Genomic DNA, 18,678 nt, shown 5'->3' on the forward strand with positions numbered 1-18,678 from the left:
GCTTCGGCGGGTCGGTGTGGACTTGTTGGGCCGAAGGGTCTGTTTCCACACTGTAAGTAATCTAATCTAATCTAATCTGTTTCTATTCTGTAAAAACACCAAAAGCAAGTGGACAAGCACAAAAAATAGGCAAATGGAATGGTTGTGGTTTAGTGAAGACGCGTGGATTACAAAGAAGTGTGTCTGTCCATTTTACTTTAATAATATGCAGACAGTGAGCTGTCATGAGTAGCAATTTGATAAAATACCTTTCTGGCAATGTTGATTGAGGGATCAATAATAGCCAAGGTACCCAGAACAACATTGAAATAGTGCCATGGGATCTGAGAGGGTGATTAATGCCCCATCTGAAAAATGGTATCCCTGACAGTGCAGCACTTTCTCAGAACTGCACTGGATTGACAGCCTTGAATTTATGCTGAAGACCTGGAATAGGACTTCAGTTGGTACCTTGTGATGCAGATGTGAACATGCTGCCAACTGAGCCACCACCAGCATCAAAGTTCAAGGCTAAGATGGATTTAGCTTTTTGGATTCTTTAGAGAATAAGGGCTGTAAAGTTGGCATTTTTACAGAATAGAAACAGATGGAGGGAGTTGTTCTGAGGAAACCTCGTTACTGTCTTGTCGGAATTGATATCCAACGATGGCAGTAGCGTACATATGTTTCTCCAAATATAATTGTGTGTTCCATTTCATATTCTTGATTTGTTTCTTAATGCCTATTATGAACAATCAATTTCCACCTTTCCACTTGTTCCCACCAAAGAAAACAAAATGAAGAAAAAATAAACATGTTGAAGCAGCAGTTGAAAACATCTGTTCTTTTTTCTGCTGTAGCCGGTACTTTTTTTTTAATAAATTGAAAATCCCAAATTACTGATTGGCTTGAATGGGCAAATTTAAAACAAAAATCTGTAAATCTCTAAGTGTAAAATAGTCTCAAATAGACGGAGTCTCCCTTCGCCTCCCCATCCCCTCCCCCCCAACTCTCAACTAAATAAAAGAAAATTGGTGCAGTATCAGCCCTGATGGTACCAACTTCATAGAATCTTTTGTGTTCAGTACATCACATCTGAGAAACGGTAAGGGATATAAGGTTATTTCCCTGTGTGGGGCAGCAATGTCTTTCCAAAAAATTTAAGGCTAAAAGTAAAATTTTTTTTTTTAAATATACAGATAGCAAGTTATGTGAACAAATCTGCCACGGATGTATCAGTATTACAACGGTCGCTAGCAATCTTGGAATCAATGGTATTGAACAGCTATGATCTCTACCAGAAGGTGGCACAAGAGATCACTATTGGCCAGCTAATGCCACATCTACAAGGGTAAGTCCTCGGAATGTAAATAAGATGTTGTGCCAGATTGGTATGGTATGCGTTGACTACATATTACAGAAAAAATGTGGAGAAACTCGAGAAAATACAAAATCATTTACGTTGTGATCATAAGTATCAATGCAAGTGGAATAGGTTAGATTCTTTTCTTTATGAAAAATAAGTGCTGATGGGAGATTTTTAAAATTATGAACACATTTGATAGGTCAGACATCAATATGTTAGCGCCAATGGGGAGATTGTGAAATTAATGTTTATAAATATAAGATTGCCACTAATATATCCATTAAACTTGAAATATGTAAGTCACCCCCAATGCAGGTAGTTGAGCTAGGTAGCAAAAATGTGTATTTAAGGTTAGGCTCAGATAGAGGAATAGAATGAAAGAAATGCTGATATCATGAGATGAACATACACACTGGTAAATCTAGTAAGGCTAGATGATCGCATTCTGAAATATAATCAGAATACTGTGGATACTGGAGATCAGAAATTAAAAACAGAACGGAAAGTGCTTGAGAAACTCAGGTCTGCCAGCATCTGTGGAGATTCCACCGGTAGATAGAATCTTCCAGTCCCTGAATGAAGTGGGGACTGGTGGGTAAAAATTGACAGAATAACGAGAGATTAGTAATGAGTTTCCCAATGTTGAGAGCAAAATGTCCCATTTTCCACCTAAGTGTTGAACAGCAAGATGAGATTCTCACGAGTGAGCAGTGAATGGTCTGTTTGCATGCATTGATACATAATAACTTCCTGGTTATTACATCACTTCACCTCATCGATCTGCAATTTTTCAATCTCCCACTCACCAGATAGAAACTAGTTGGCAATAGTTTCTGACATGAAATTCAGAATAGCAATCTAATCACTCAGCTCGCTGCTTGCTACCTCAGTCCTCCATCTTGGACAACAGTCACTGAAATTTCAGGGCACACACTATGGGAAGTGATCACACGTGCCTCCAGGTTCTTGTTGGCATGCTGGGGTGATTGATAGAAACCATGTAGGGCAGCATTGGGCTGTCAGCATTTGACAAGGTGCATAGCTGAGCTTTAAAGATGGTGTCAGTGCCAGGAATCTAGGGAGGATCCAACAGTGGCAATTTTGTCTGCCTACGACAAGTAAGGGAATACAATGAGTGGAGCACCGTAGAGGCATGAGGCAAGTTTGGGAAGATAGTGTGAGAAAACATGCCAGGGCTCATGGAATTTGCCAAAAAAAAACTTGACTGATTTCTGGTAAGATTCAGCAGGGGCAGGTACCAGAAAATTATAGTTTTTATCCTGTTGGCAAAGGAGGTATTATAAATTCTGTGTAAGAGAGCTGGTTCTGAAGTTATCTGATGAGTATGAAAAACACAGGAGCCCTGGAAAATATGCTCAATTTTGGTCCCTGTATTTTATGGAAAACAGTATCCAGAAGCCTTGAGTGGAATTTTGTTTTTGTTATTATGTTTTTCAGGCCAATTGTTTACTGGTTTGCAGAATGTTCTATGTTCCTGTGTTAAAGCTGAGCAGTTTGCATTAAATAAATGAGTTACAGCAGGGAAGGTGAACGGGCGATTTCATAGACTTTAAAATTCTGTTGGCCTTTAGAAAGGAAAAAATTATCTCTACTGGCAGAAGAATTGACAACCAGTGGACTCTGATTTAAATTAATTGGGCAAACAGCTTGAGGAGTTTGAAAGTAAGGTGAAAGTAGATTCAAATATTGCTGAGTAGCTAAGTATATACTTGAAAAGGGGAAATGTGTAGGGCAATGGATCAAGAGAGAGGAACAGAATAACTTGACCAACACTTTCAAAGATTTGGCACAGACAATTGAATTGGCCTCCTCCTATGTTCTGTGATTCAGACTCCAGTTGTGTTTGGGAGGGTGAATGATCAATCTGCTTCAGCCTTTTGTCAGTACAACCAAAACATAGCTTCCAAGAACTGTATACTTGAGCCTTCATCCAATAAATCATTTGATCCCCACGGGAAGGCTTCTGGCCTCTTTACAGCTTCTCTTCTCAGTGTTGTGTTTTAGCTGTAATGGGTCAAATGCTGAAAAATAACATTTTCAAAAACTTTCTTTGGGTGAACAAAAGGTAGAAATTGATGGAAACCTGGAATTGAAGGGCATTTCTGACACAGGAATACAAAACACTACCTCCTGAAAATAAGATTCCTTCTTTTTAAGTTACACTTCATGGTCTTTCAGTAGTTGAAGAACCGTGATCCTTTCTGGTTATAAGCTCTCTGGTGAAAGGCGGTGAATGAAATTGGAGGACTTGGGTATCCTGATTAAATATTCTATTTTTTCAGCATTTTCATGTAAGAAACTAGCATTTTGCATTGTTATCCAGGGCAAAACAGTATGGTTAGCAGTACTGTTTAAAATGGAACTATTCATTAAAGCTTCATTAAAATAGTGCCAGTCAAGAAGCTTCCATTTGAGTGTTGAACCACAAGCCAGAAAGTACGACAAATTAAAAAAAGTGACCGTCTGGTTGGGAGGCATCCAAGGTTGCTGAGGGAACTAAGCATGAAAATAGCGGAAGAGCTGCCCACAATCTTTCCGTCCTCCTTGAATGTGAGAGTGGTGCCAGAGGTTGGGTGAGTTACAAGTGTTATACATCTCTTCAAAAGATGGAGGGAAGCCAGCGCCCACCTGCCAGACTAATGTTAATAGTGAGGCCATCTTTTTCAGAGATATTAAATTGGTACAAAAATTCACTTAGGTTTCTTAGACTTTCCAAACCCACGACCACTACTATCTAGAAGGTCAAGGGCAGCAAATACCTAAGAACACCACTACCTGCAAGTCCCCCTCCAAGTCATTCACCATCCTGACTAAATAATTATTCTTTCAGCGTTGCTGGGTCAAAATCCTGGAACTCTATCCCCCCCACCACCTCCCCCCCCTCCCCCTCCACCCCCACCCCGACTAATGGTACTGTGGGTACTGTAGTAATTGAACTGCAGCAGTTGAAGAAGGTGCTGCCACCTTCTCAAGAGTACCTGGGGGTGGGCAATTAATGATGGCCTTACCAGTGACTACTATATCCTGTGAATGTCTTAAAAAATTAATTAGCACTTGGTAAAGTATGGGCGAATAATTGGAAGCCAGCAAGAATTTGTTAGTGGCAAATTATACAAAAAGTGTTAAAAGGGGCTCATAAGGGCATTGCAATTGATGTTGCGTTTATGGACTTTAAGAAGTTAATTCATAAAGGATCACACAATAAACATGTTAGCAAAATTCCAGTTTATGGATTAAAGTGACTGTGGCTGAGTGGAAACAAAAACAAAAGTTGAATGGTTAACATCTTCGGGACAATAGGGATTATAGACAATAGACAATAGGTGCAGGAGTAGGCCATTCTGCCCTTCGAGCCTGCACCAGCATTCAATCTGATCATGGCTGATCATCCTTAATCAGTATCCTGTTCCTGCCTTATCTCCATAACCCTTGATTCCACTATCCTTGAGAGCTCTATCCAACTCTTTCTTAAATGAATCCAGAGACTGGGCCTCCACTGCCCTCTGGGGCAGAGCATTCCACACAGCCACCACTCTCTGGGTGAAGAAGTTTCTCCTCATCTCTGTCCTAAATGGTCTACCCCTTATTTTTAAGCTGTGTCCTCTGGTTCGGCACTCACCCATTAGCGGAAATATGTTTCCTGCCTCCAGGGGTCTGAGGGCGGAGGTCAGGGATGTAGATGAGATGCGTTGGAGGGCATCTTTAACCACGTGGGAAGGGAAATTGCCGTCTCTAAAGAAGGAGTCCTTCCCACGTGGTTAAAGATGCCCTCCAACGCATCTCGTCTACATCCCGCACCTCCGCCCTCAGACCCCACCCCTCCAACCGTAACAAGGACAGAACGCCCCTGGTGCTCACCTTCTACCCTACTAACCTTCGCATAAACCAAACCATCCGCTGACATTTCCGTCACCTCCAAATAGACCCCACCATCAGGGATATATTTCCCTCCCCACCCCTTTCCGCCTTCCGCAAAGACCGTTCCCTCCATGACTACCTGGTCAGGTCCACGCCCCCCCTACAACCCACCCTCCCATCCTGGCACTTTCCCCTGCCACCGCAGGAACTGTAAAACCTGCGGCCACACCTCCTCCCTCACCTCTATCCAAGGCCCTAAAGGAGCCTTCCACATCCATCAAAGTTTTACTTGCACATCCGCTAATATCATTTATTGAATCCGTTGCTCCCGATGCGGTCTCCTCTACATTGGGGAGACTGGGTGCCTCCTAGCAGAGCGCTTTAGGGAACATCTCCGGGACACCCGCACCAATCAACCACATCGGCCCGTGGCCCAACATTTCAACTCCCCCTCCCACTCTGCAGAGGACATGGATGTCCTGGGCCTCCTTCACCACTGCTCCCTCACTACCAGGCGCCTGGAGGAAGAACGCCTCATCTTCCACCTTGGAACACTTCAACCCCAGTGCATCAATGTGGACTTCAACAGTTTCCTTATTTCCCCTTCCCCCACCTCACCCTAGTTCTAAACTTCCAGCTCAGCACTGTCCCCGTGACTTGTCTGGACTTGTCCGACCTGCCTATCTCCTTTTCCACCTATCCACTCCACCCTCTCCTCCCTGACCTTTCACCTTCATCCACTCCCCCACTCACCCATTGTACTCTATGCTACTTTCTCCCCACCCCCACCCTCCTCTAGCTTATCTCTCCACGCTTCAGGCTCACTGCCTTTATTCCTGATGAAGGGCTTTTGCCCGAAACATCGATTTCGCTGCTCCTTGGAGGCTGCCTGAAATGCTGTGCTCTTCCAGCACCACTAATCCAGAATCTGGTTTCCAGCATCTGCAGTCATTGTTTTTACCTACGGCTTTGTGAAAGAGCTAACATTAGCATACTGGGCTAAATGTCCTCTGTGATTCTCTGATCTTCTTACTGGTAAGGAGACTTGATAATAATTTTCCAAAACTATTTAAAATAAGGTTGGACTTGAAGTTAAAGTGCTTCTTAGTATATGTACCTTCTTAAAATCACACAGAGTTGAATTAGAGTGCTCAAACTAATGTGTCGCATTTTAAGCTTCATATTATTTTTAAAGAGATTGTGTTAAATTTTGAATTTTGCATACACATATAGTAAATATATCCGTGTATATTGTTTAGTACTGTAGTACAGTGTCCTGCCATCTGTAATTTATAGAAGAATAGAATAGAATCGCCTTTATTGTCATGTGTACTGGAATGAGTGCAGTAAAAAGTTTATAATGTTGCCTCTCAGCCCCAACTTAGGCACAGGGTACCCAGGTAGAGGATATGGGTCAGGAGCAGGCAGGTGGGACTGGTTTAATTTGGGATTATGTTTAGCATGGACTGGTTGGACCAAAGGGTCTGTTTCCGTGCTCTGTGACTCTGTAATTAAAATAGTAAAGCAAAATAGGCTAATGTGGGAATACTGAGTTTAAGTAGTTCAGAATAAGAATAAAAAGTGTTTTTAAAGTATTCAAGTTATAGTCCTTTTTCCACTGAGTCCATGGACTTCAGAACACGAGGCCTCACTGCCTGCAAGCATTGGCCTCTGTCCTGGACTCGGACTCTGTTTTCCATTCCCTCCAGGTAAAGTCCTTTAAGATGTTAAATTGGATATAGATTATTGCACTGAGAATCCTATTGTAACAATAGGAAAGATAATGAGGACTGAGATGCAAAACCTTCCAAAAGCATTAAATCTTCCGTCAGGAGGCACTTCTTACTTCTGGGTCAAATATATTGTGTCTTTACTGTGGCCACAGTGGAGTGTTGTTAGAAACAATAAGTTTCAACTGTTGAGACACTTGTGAAAAGCAGCATTGATTTATGAACAAGAAGCAGAGCTGGCACTTTCCTTTCATCTGGCTCACAGCCAGCAATTGGATTTTTTTCCAGAGTGCACAGATGTAAATCTGATCATTGTGATTTAATATTGCTGGTAGAATCAATGACCTAGGTCTTGTTTGAAATGTACAAACGAACAGCATGCTTCCATGTTAATATGTTGTTTGTGTTATTTTGGTCACAAAAGGTCGGATCCTGACATTCAGACTTACACGATCGCGGTGATAAATGCACTCTTCCTTAAAGCCCCTGATGACAAGAGACAGGTATTTATACAGAATCCTTTGATCTGGTATCCAGTAATTCATCAGTTGTCAAGTGTGGTGCAATTACAATGCATGTATATGTGTGTGCAATGCTTGTCCTCTACCTCAGAACTGGTCAATGACTCTTCTCATTATCAACTCAGCATACAACTCAAAATGTATGGCCTGCACCACTTTAACTATTTTATGTTATACAAGCGAAGTCTTGATGATATTTACTGATTTCTGTGTATTTGATCTCCCCTTTTTACATTTGCTTCATCGCCTTTGTTTTGCAGCTGCTAAAATTATTGTAAGACTTTGTATGGCCATTTTACTTTCATAGCTGGATTAATGTTAGGAGTTGACCTTGTTAGATTTTGGTCAGGCAAAAGCCTTAAGGATTATGAAACCAATGTAAGGGGTTTAAAATATAGATCAGACTGGTGGAAAAGATTTTAGGTGCTGAATGGTCTTCTTCTATTCCTTTCATCTGTTATCCCACTTGATTTTTCTTTATAACATTATGCCACCTACTTCAGTTACGTGATATCTATCCAATTTAAACCGGAGGTTATGAAGCAAGGAATTTGAATTCATGGATCAGCTGTTGATGCCTTGTTTGTTTCTATTTCTTGTATTAAGTAAGGTGACTGCAGTATGGACTAAAGATCAGAGAAAACCAAATCAAATTTCAGGGCAATATCTGCATTTGAACTCAATTTCAAAATCTGTAAATCAAAGGCTGACTAGCAGTAAAAATAAAATCATAAAACTATAAGATTGCCACATTTAAAATCTACAAAAGGTTCACTAATGTCCTTTTAGGAAGGATACCTGTCATTATTTGATCTCTCCTATTGTGGGAAAAGACCTGCCAACTCACGATAGGCCCACAAAAGCAAAATTGGCCAAACTGTACTAAAAATCACCCTGAATTCCCAAGCAGGCTCGCAAGCCAAATCAAACAGCCCACACAGACAAGGAAATACACTTTAAGCTCACTACAAGGACAGAGCACCACAGCTAGCCCAAAGACCCGAGGGCAGTTTCACAATCCAGCAATACCAAAGCCACACAAAGAGCAGGTCAGACAGAGAGGCACTAAGAAGGACATGCTCCGAGAACAGGACAATGGAAGCACCTCACCACTTCAGAAGAGATATTAACACCTACCTGTGAAGCGGAATGGAACCATCGATACTGTCAGGATGTTGCATTGTGTGAAGGAACAGAACGTTTATCTGATAACTTTTCCAATTAGCATCCTTGCAATTCGATTACTCTATTTCCAGATACATTATAGTTTCCCATTTCTTAATCAGCCTTATTGTGCAGCATAAAAAAACTGGTCTCATCCTCTACTCTGGGAAGAGAAATTCTGATCTACCTGTGCAGACTGTCAACTCTGTGTCAGCCTAGTCAGTTTCTCCTCCAGCGATATCGCTTGCAATAAACTGTTTCTCAACTTCACTTCACTTCAAACTGTATTTTGTGATCTCTGACCTATTGGGCAAATTTCTTTGACACCTATTAACCATAAAACCATAAAATGTAGAAGTAGCATTAGGCCATTCAGCCCATTGAGTCTTCTTCACTATCAGTCATGGCTGATATGTTTCTCAACCCTATTCTCCTGCCTTCTCCCCATAAACCCTAGATCCTCTGATAAATCGTAAACCTATCTCTGTCTTAAAGGCTCTCAAATGACTTGGCCTCCACAGTCTTCTACAGCAGTGCATTCCTTAGATACACTACCCTCTGACTGAAGAAATGTCTCCTTACCTCAGTTTAAAAGGGAGTTCCTTCACTTTGAGGCTGTGCCCTTTGGTTCTACTCTCTCCTACAAGTGGAACATCTTCACCACGCCCACTCTATCTAGGCGCCTCAGCATTCTGTAAATTTCAAGGATATTCCCTCTCATTCTTCTAAATGCCATTGAGTCCAGACCCAGATTCCTCAACTGCTTCTCATATGATACACCCTCCATCCCATGGATCATTGTTGTAAACCTCTTCTGAAGCCCCTCCAAGGCCAGTACATCCTTCTGTGAATATGGGCTCAAAATGCTCACAATGTTCCAAATGCGGTCTGACCAGAGCCATATACAGCCTCAGCAGTACATCTCTGTTCTTATATTCTCGTCCTCTCAAAATGAACACTGGTATTGCTCTTGCCTCCCTAAATGTCAACTGATAGAATTCTGAACTAGGACTCCTAAGTCTGTGCTTCAGATTTCTGAAGTCTTTCCCTATTTAGATAATAGTCCATGCCTCTATTCTTCCTACAAAAGCACATAACCTCACTCCTTACCACTTAGTATTCTATCTACTACTTCTTTGCCAACTTTCCTAGCCTGTCCAAGTCCTTCTGCAGTCTCCCACTTTCCCAACACCACCTGTTCTTCCACCAGCTTTGTGTCATTTGCAAACTGAGCAATAATGCCCTCACTTCTTTCATCCAGATTGTTAATGTATAACCTGATTAGTTGTGATCCCAACACTGACCCCTGTGGAACTCCACTAATCACCAGCTGCCATCCTGAAAAAGACCCCTTTTATTCCCACTGTTTGCCTTCTGCCTGGCAGCCAATCCTCTATCCATGCCAGTACTTTGCCCCTAATATTGTGGACTTTTATCTTATTTAGCAATCTCCTGTGTGGCATCTAATCAAAGGCCTTCTAGAAATCCAAATAGATCAGTCTACTGGTTCTGCTTTGTCGAATTTGCTTGTTACCTTATCAAAACATTCTAACAGCTTTGTTGGGCATGGCCTTCCTTTGACAAAGTCGACTGACTCAGACCTATTTTACAATGCAGTTCTGAGTACTTTGCCATCTCATCTTTAATAATGGACTCTAAAATCTTGCCAATGACAGAGGTAAGCTTGACATGCCTATAATTTTCCATCTACTGCCTGCCTCCCTCCCTTCTTAAAGAGGTGCGTTACATTTGTGTTATATTAGCTATTTTCCAGTCCTCTGGGATCCTCACTGGCTCCAGTGATTCCTAAGAGACTATCACCAATGCCTCCATAATCTCCTCGACTATTTCCTTCAGAACCTTGGGGTGTAGTCCATCGAATCTGAGAGATTTATCCACCTTCAGACCTTTCAGCTTCGTCAGCACCGTCTCCTTACTGATGTTCACTACACCTCTGCCCCGACTCTTTTGAAGTTCTGGCATACTACTGGTGTCTTCTACTCTGAAGATTGGTGCATAGTACCTGTTTACTTCCTCCACCATTTTTTTTGCTCGCCATAACTACTACACCGGCCTTACTTCCAGCAGTCCAATGTTTATTCTTGCCCCTCTCATACCTTTTATGTATCAAAAACATTCATGCAGTTTTTAAAAATATATTACTAGCTAGCTTGCCCACATATTTCATCTTCTCTCACACCTCCCCACACACACTTTTTCAGTTATCCTCTGCTGGTTTTTAAAGGCTTCTCAATCTTCTAGCCTCCCAGTAATCTTCACCACATTGTATGCTTTTACTTTTTTTTTTATACTGTTCCTGACTTTCCTTGTCAGCCATGGTTGCCTTATCATGTTTCTTCATCCTTGGGACGAATTTCTGCTCTGCCTCCAGAATTTCCCCCAGAAGGTCCTGCCATCGCTGCTCCACCATCTTTCCTGCTAAGTTCCCCTTCCAATCAACTCTGGGCTGCCCCTCCTTCATGTCTTTATAGTTACTTTTACTCAATTATAATACTGTCACATCAGATTCCAGCTTCTCTCTCTCAAACTGCATGGTGAATTCTAGCATAGTATGGTCGCTGCTCCCTCAGGATTTCTTTACCTTAAGCTCTATAATCGAATTACATATCACCAAATCCAGAATGACCTGTTCCCTAATGGCCTCTACCACAAGCTGGTCTGAAAAAATCCCATTGCATAGATATACTACAAATTATTTTTCTTGGGATCTGCCAGCAACCTGATTTTCCCAGTCCACCTGCATACTGAAGTCCCACTTGATTATTGTAATACACTGTAGTGCCTTTCTTACTGCTTTTTCTAGCTGGTGATTTATTTTCTTCCCTACATCCTGACTACTGCTCGGCGTCTGTACATAATTCTCATCCAGATTTAATTTCCTTTGTGGTTCCCCAATTCTATTCACAAAGATTTTATGCCCTCCCCTCTATCAATTCTTGCTATTGATGTAATTGTATTTAATTTGCTAACAAAGAAACCTTGCCCCCTCTTTCAAGCTATCTGTCCTTTTGACATATGTGTATTCTCTTATATTTAATTACCAGCCCTGATCTCTTTGCAACCATGTCTCTGTGATACCGACATCATTGTACCCGCCAAGTTCTGCCTCTCCTACAAGCTCATTTACCTGTTTCATATACTGTGCGCATTTAAGAACAATGTCCTCAGTCCTGCATTTACTGCCCTGTTTTCATAGTTATGCTGTGCCTGAATTTAGATTTCTGACCTTATCCATACTCTATACACTCATATTGATGGCCCCATTGACAATAATGTATTTTTCAAAGTAGTTGTTGCCTGTGTCCACCAAGCAATCCTGCTTCTGTCTATCCATAGCTGTTTTCACCAATGTTTCCAGAGCCTCCTCACTGAATCTAACTTTGAAGTGCTGCTGAGCAATTTTTTATTGATGTCCCACACAACACAGCTGGATTCGTTGGCCTTTTCTAAGCTACTTCAGGGACATAACACATTTGTAAATTTCTGTTAGTTATTCATTGCTGCCTTGAAATTTGGGTTTCTTCCAGTTGTTTATTTTTGGGAATATTTTGATCTGTTTAAAATCTGGAGAAACAAGGTTTTTACCTTTGCTTTACAAGAACTGAGGAATGTTGAGGCTAATAGGAGCATCCATATTTTAATAACTATGACTGCAGTTGCTAAAATAAGGAGGACATCGTTGGCACTTATACTGTGGCACTTCTTCCCTCTGGCCTCATGACAAATGGTGCGAGTGTTGTTTCCATCTCAGTTTGATGCTTAAATAAGTTTCAGAATTAGATCAAGATGTGGCTGTGCCTGTCACCCTACTTTCAACCAGAGACTTATCTTTTTAAGCTGATTGTTTTAATGATTTAAATCATTAGCTGCCCCAAGCCCTTGCATTGGAGCAAGAAGAAAGAAAGCATTTAAAGCTCAAATAAAAATAGAAGCCAGAGAAATAAATGATAGATTAGGTAAACAAAAAGGACAGAAACTAGGCAGAAGAAGAATGGACAACAGAAGAGAAAAGTTGAATTAAGGAATTGGAAGACTGGCAAAACTGAGAGGTTTTGATAAATAGGGAGTAACTATTTCCACTGGCAGGGGACATAAATTTAAGATAAATGGCAAAATAACCAGAGGGTGAGATGAGAATTATTTTTCTGCAGCGAATTATGAATGCTTCGAAAAGGAGGAGTGGAAGTAGATGCAGTCAAAACATTCAAAGGGCTACTGGGGAAAATTTGCAGAACAATGAAGAAGGAATGTGGACATGGGACTTATTAAACAGCTCTTTCAATGAGTTGACACAAGTACATAAGCTAGATGGTAGTCTCCTCTACTGCATGGTGCTATGAATTTAAATATCTCACTATTCTTTAATTGCTTCTTTTGAAATTTTCAGCCTAATATACAAGGATAAAGTAAGATTCTTCTGATATTTGATCATTTGCTTTTATTTTTGCTATGATACAGTTTGTTGCACCATCAATTGGTAGGAGTTGAAACCTTACAAAACTGGTTAACAATGGAAAGTTGACCATTTCCTGGTCCTCTACTGGCAGCTTCAAAATTCATGAATCAGCTTCACTGTTCAAGCACTGAATAGGTATAAATGCCAGCTACATCGATAGGGAGAATGAGAAGATTGATTTTTACTTTATGTCCATCATTTCCCTGGTAGTTTGATTTCCCTGGTAATCAAAAGTTCCTCAAATGTAAACAATGTCGTTATCTTTTTAATGTTTTTCCACAAACATTTTGGAATGAATCTAATTGGGTGAAAGTGAGAGAAGCAAATTGCAGTGGGGAGCTTTAACGATATTGATGTATTGTTGGTGCTCTGATTAATTGGAGGTGGTTGAAGTTGGTACACCATTCAGTGCAGAACAAATGGAATTGATTTTTGTGGTGAGCTTTGCTGAGCTGCAGTGTGTACAGTTGACTGCTGATTTTCCTTTAATAAGAAAGGCTGAGATGTTTACCAGACCTTCTTCATTAGCTAAACAGTAAGCACATAAATTATGATTGAATTGATATGTTAGTATGAGGGATTTAGTTGTTCAGCTTGTTGTTAACCTGTTAATGTGCAGGTTGTGTACAGTCTAGCAGTATTGACATCCAACAAGAACTCTATGAACAAACACATCGAGTTAGATCCCATCTACCACCCCTTGAGAAAAGGAACAGGAAGTGACTTCACCACAGGAAATGACATCACCAAACCAAAAAACCCCAAACATATAAATCGAAAGCAGGAATTTTCAGCAGTGCTTTGCCTGAGGCCCACTGAATATGTTACCTAGTAGGGTGACGAAACGTCTGGAAATGAATCTTCAAGCTCAGCGAGCAAACCTACATCCAAAACTTCAACCTGAGCAACAAATCTTCTCAAAACTCACTTAGAATTCACATAACACCAGCTGAGCTCTTGTCTTATTTTCTGTTTTACTAACCAATGTATTTATTTAAAGCACTTGCATATGAGACTCTGTTCAGTGCCTTTTGGAAGTCCAAAGGGCTGTGTAATCATTATCATTTAAGAAAATTGATATTTTGAAAAATTCCAGTAGATTTCAATGTTTAAAAAGTCCATACATGGCTACTATTTAATATAACACCATACTTGATGATTAATAATCATGCGTCAAATGTGTAAGCACATTTTCCCACTCTCTTTATCTTTTAAATTCTGTCTTTCTTCATCCTGAAAGCTGACTATGATTTGTAGTTGGAAACACAATCAATTAGTACAGGGTGAATCTGGTTCCAAGTGTCTCACACCCTCAAGTGTAAAATCTGCCCAACATTCAGCATGTCTTGCCATTAATATGGTAATTCTCTTGCTGCATGGTAGATTTGTAGACTGGGTAGATTAGTGATCAATTATACTTTGTCTGGACAGAGGACTCTGATAAACAAACACCTTGTGCATCTTTTTACGGCACTTAGCAATGTGAAGGAGCCCTGGGGTAATGTGACTTTTGGCAAAAGGCAGTATTATATTATTATATGCAAAACTCAATGTGATTGGCCCATTTTCTGCTTTTGGCTACAGCCTCATGTATGATCTTCCCACCTAACATGGCTGAGTGAATTAATAGAGAAATTAAAGGACATATTTTTTGTGAAGTTGGAGGTGTGCTGTTACTGAAAGGCTTTTGGGCATCATCATTAACTTATCCCTATTTCTAAATCTTGAAATCATCTTGGGCAAGAATTTAAAAATTGCTTCAATCTGAAGATATGGTATATTTGTTTTAAAAGGAGTAAATGTTATGCGTAGCCTTACTAACAGAGCCCTTGATGTTGATGCTAATATTTTGAAGTAGCAAGTATTAATTCTGGCAAATTTTGGGATTTGTTTTCAGGATCATTTGAGAGTGCAGATCTTTATAGCCATAATTAATGATGCATGGCTAAAGGCTGCATTTCTCTCTTCAGTAAAGCATATTAATACGCACAGTGACTCTCCTAATGAATTAAACATTGCTGAACAATTCCATCCATTTCCATATTGAATATGTTTGCTAAACCTGCTACTTAATGCAAAATATATGCACTTTTGTTACCAACGTATTCATCCAATTGTTCTCAGGATGTGAGCAGGATGACTAACCATTCCATGTTTTTGCAAAATTCTCTCTCACTTTGATTGTCCCATGTCATGTAAAGGGCTCAATTTATTCCTTATTTCTCGGACAACCTGCAAGAGTCTATGGCTGGTGATCTCCTCTCACCTTTCCTCACTTGTTGCTTTTCTGAGCATGTAAGCTGTAGCAGTTAGCAATCAGGATCTTAGTAGCACCAGCACCACTCCATTCTCTGTCCACCCCATAGGGGAGAGGGGGATAACCTTAGTGATTTTCCAGTCCTCTGAGATCCTCCCTGACTCCAGTGATTCTTGAAAGGTCACCACTAACCATAAGACCATAAGACATAGGAGTGGAAGTAAGGCCATTCGGCCCATCGAGTCCACTCCGCCATTCAATCATGGCTGATGCGCATTTCAGCTCCACTTGCCAGCGTTCTCCCCGTAGCCCTTAATTCCTCTAGACAACAAGAACCTATCAATCTCGGCCTTGAAGACATTTAGCGTCCCGGCTTCCACTGCACTCCGTGGCAATGAATTCCACAGGCCCACCACTCTCTGGCTGAAGAAATGTCTCCGCATTTCCGTTCTGAAATGACCCCCTCTAATTCTAAGGCTGTGTCCACGGGTCCTAGTCTCCTCGCCTAACAGAAACAATTTTCTAGCATCCACCTTTTCAAAGCCATGTATTATTTTGTACGTCTCTATTAGATCTCCCCTTAATCTTCTAAACTCCAACGAATACAACCCCAGTATCCTCAGCCGTTCCTCATATGCTAGACCTGTCATTCCAGGGATCATCCGTGTGAATCTCCGCTGGACATGTTCCAGTGCCAGTATGTCCTTCCTGAGGTGTGGGGACCAAAACTGGACACAGTACTCCAAATGGGGCCTAACCAGAGCTTTATAAAGTCTTAGTAGTACATCTCTGCTTTTATATTCCAACCCTCTTGAGATAAGAGACAACATTGCATTCGCTTTCTTAATCACAGACTCAACCTGCATGTTTACCTTTAGAGAATCCTCGACTAGCACTCCCAGATCCCTTTGTGCTTTGGCTTTATTCTAACGCCTTCACTCTCTCTTTAGCTATCTCTTTCAGAGCTCTGGGTGTAACTCATTTGTTCCAGGTGATTTATCCACCTTCAGACCTTTCAGTTTTTCTACCACTTTCTCCTTTGACTCACCTATGACCCCCAACTCTCTTGAATTTTTGGGATATTGCTCTTGTCTTCCACTGTGAAGACTAACACAAAGTACTTAGTTCTTCAGCCATTTCTTTGCTCCCCATTACTACTTCTCCCAGCATCATGTTCCAGTGGCCCAATGTCCATTTTTGCCTCACTTCTGTCCCTTACAGCTCAAAAGAAACACTTGCAATTTTTAAAATATTACTGGCTAGCTTACCCTCATATTTTATCTTCTTCCTACTTTTTTATTGTTGTCCTCTGTTGGTCTTTGTAGGTTTCCCAATTCTTTGGCTTCCCACTGCCCTTTGCCACATTAGATACTTTCTCTTTTGCTTTTATGCTGTCCCTGACTTCCCTTGTCAGCCATGGTTGCCTCATCCTCCCTTTAGTACGCTTCCTTTTCCAAGCGATGAATTTTTGCTGTGTCTCCTGAATTACTTCCAGAAACTTCTGCCATTGCTGTTCCGCTGTCTTTCCTGCTAGGTTCCTCTCTCAGTTAATTCTGGTCAGCTCCTCCCTCATGCTCTGTAGTTGCCTTTATTCAACTGTAATACCATTACATCTGATTCTACCTTCTCCCTCTCAAGTTGCAGAGTAAATTCTGTCATATTATGATCACTACCTCCAAAGGATACCTTCACCTTAAGCTCCCTTATCACGTCTGCCTCATTACCCAACACTAAATCCAGCATTACCCTGTTCCTTAGTGGGCTCCACCACAAGTTGCTCCAAAAAGCCATCTTGTAGACATTCCACAAATTCCTTTTCTTGCAATCCACTACCAACCTGATTTTCCCAGTCCACCTAAATATCGAAATCCCTCATGATCACTGTAACCTTGCCTTTCATACATGCCTCTTCTAGCTCTTAGTGTATCTTGTGCCCTAAATCCTGACTACTGTTTGGAGGCCGAGACATAACTCCCATTAGGGTTGTTTTTAACCTTTTAACCATAGATTCTACATCATCTGACCCTACTTTGTTTCTTGCTATTGATTTATTTTCATTTCTACTAATAAGGCAACCCCACCCACGTTGCTTGTCTTTTCAATAGGATGTATATCTTCGGATATTTTGCTCCCAAATCTGATCTCCTTGTAATCATATCTCCGTGATGCCCATCACACCAATTTTGAACTGTGCCAGAAGCTCACTTACCTTATTTTGTATGCTGTGTGCATTCAGATAAAGCACCTTCAGTCTTGTATTGGCCATCCGTTTCTCATTGTCATTCAATTATAGAATCCCTACGGTGTTTAAACAGGCCCTTCGACCCAACAAGTCCACATGGACCCTTGGAAGAGTAATCCATCCAGACCCATTCCCCAACCCTATTACTCTACATTTACCCCTGACTAATGCACCTAGCTTACACATCCCTGAACATTATGGGCAATTTAGCTTGGCCGGTTCACCTAAACTGCACAACATTGGACTGTGGGAGGAAACCGGAGCACCCAGAGGAAACCTATGCAAACACGGGGAGAATGTGCAAACTCCACACAGACAATCACCCGAGTCTGGAATTGAACACAGGTCCCTGGCGTTGTGAGGCAGCAGTGCTAACCACTGAGCCATCGTATCCAGTGGGCTTAAAGTTTGATCCTTAACCCTTTCCAAACACTTTGTCTTATTATGTATAGTTGAGACTTTAATAACCTCTCCTGAGTTCTCCTTTCTTTTCATTATTTTTTCATACTTTTCCATGCAGCTGAATCGACTGTCACAGATGTTAACTTGCTGCTTTGTTTCCCATTATCCATTATACTTCTTGGCATTTTAACATCCCACCCTTCCCCCCCACCCACTTTCTAGTTGAAAGTCCTGTTTACCACCTTATTTACCCTTCTCGCTGAAACTTTGATCACAACTTGGTTCAGGTGGAGAGCATCCCAATGGAACAGATCCCCTCCTTCCAAAGCTGATGCCAGTGCCTCATGAAAAGGAACTCCTCTTTCCTGCTCCGTATATTTAGCCATATGTTTACTTCCCTTACTCTTGCGTCCCTATGCCAATTTGCACATGGTTTAGGCAGTAATCTGAGATTATAACCCTTGAGGACCTGTTCATTAATTTAGTTTCTGATAATCCCTAAACAGGTCCTCTTTCCTAGTCTTGCCTATGTTGTTTGTCCCAGTGTGGACCGCAATAACTGGATCCTCCCCCTCCCTCTCCGATATCCTTTCAAGCCAGTCAGGGATGTTTCCCACTCTGGCACCAGGCAGGCAACACACCATATGGAGCTCTCTATTCT

The 18,678-nt window shown here is 41.2% G+C and overlaps 1 protein-coding gene across 11 annotated transcripts in view; it reads left to right on the forward strand.

Moving 5' to 3' along the window:
• Positions 1-18,678, forward strand: part of elmo1 (engulfment and cell motility 1 (ced-12 homolog, C. elegans)) — a 281,631-nt gene that overhangs the window by 100,471 nt on the left and 162,482 nt on the right. For all 11 annotated transcript variants that reach the window (XM_072560697.1, XM_072560695.1, XM_072560693.1 and 8 more), the window contains 2 exons: positions 1,179-1,330; positions 7,379-7,457. In XM_072560697.1, coding sequence (XP_072416798.1) covers positions 1,179-1,330; positions 7,379-7,457 — 231 coding nt within the window. The remainder of the gene's footprint in view (positions 1-1,178; positions 1,331-7,378; positions 7,458-18,678) is intronic.

The sequence above is a fragment of the Chiloscyllium punctatum genome, chromosome 41 (genome assembly GCF_047496795.1).
Source record: "Chiloscyllium punctatum isolate Juve2018m chromosome 41, sChiPun1.3, whole genome shotgun sequence".
NCBI classification, from domain to species: Eukaryota; Metazoa; Chordata; class Chondrichthyes; order Orectolobiformes; family Hemiscylliidae; genus Chiloscyllium; species Chiloscyllium punctatum.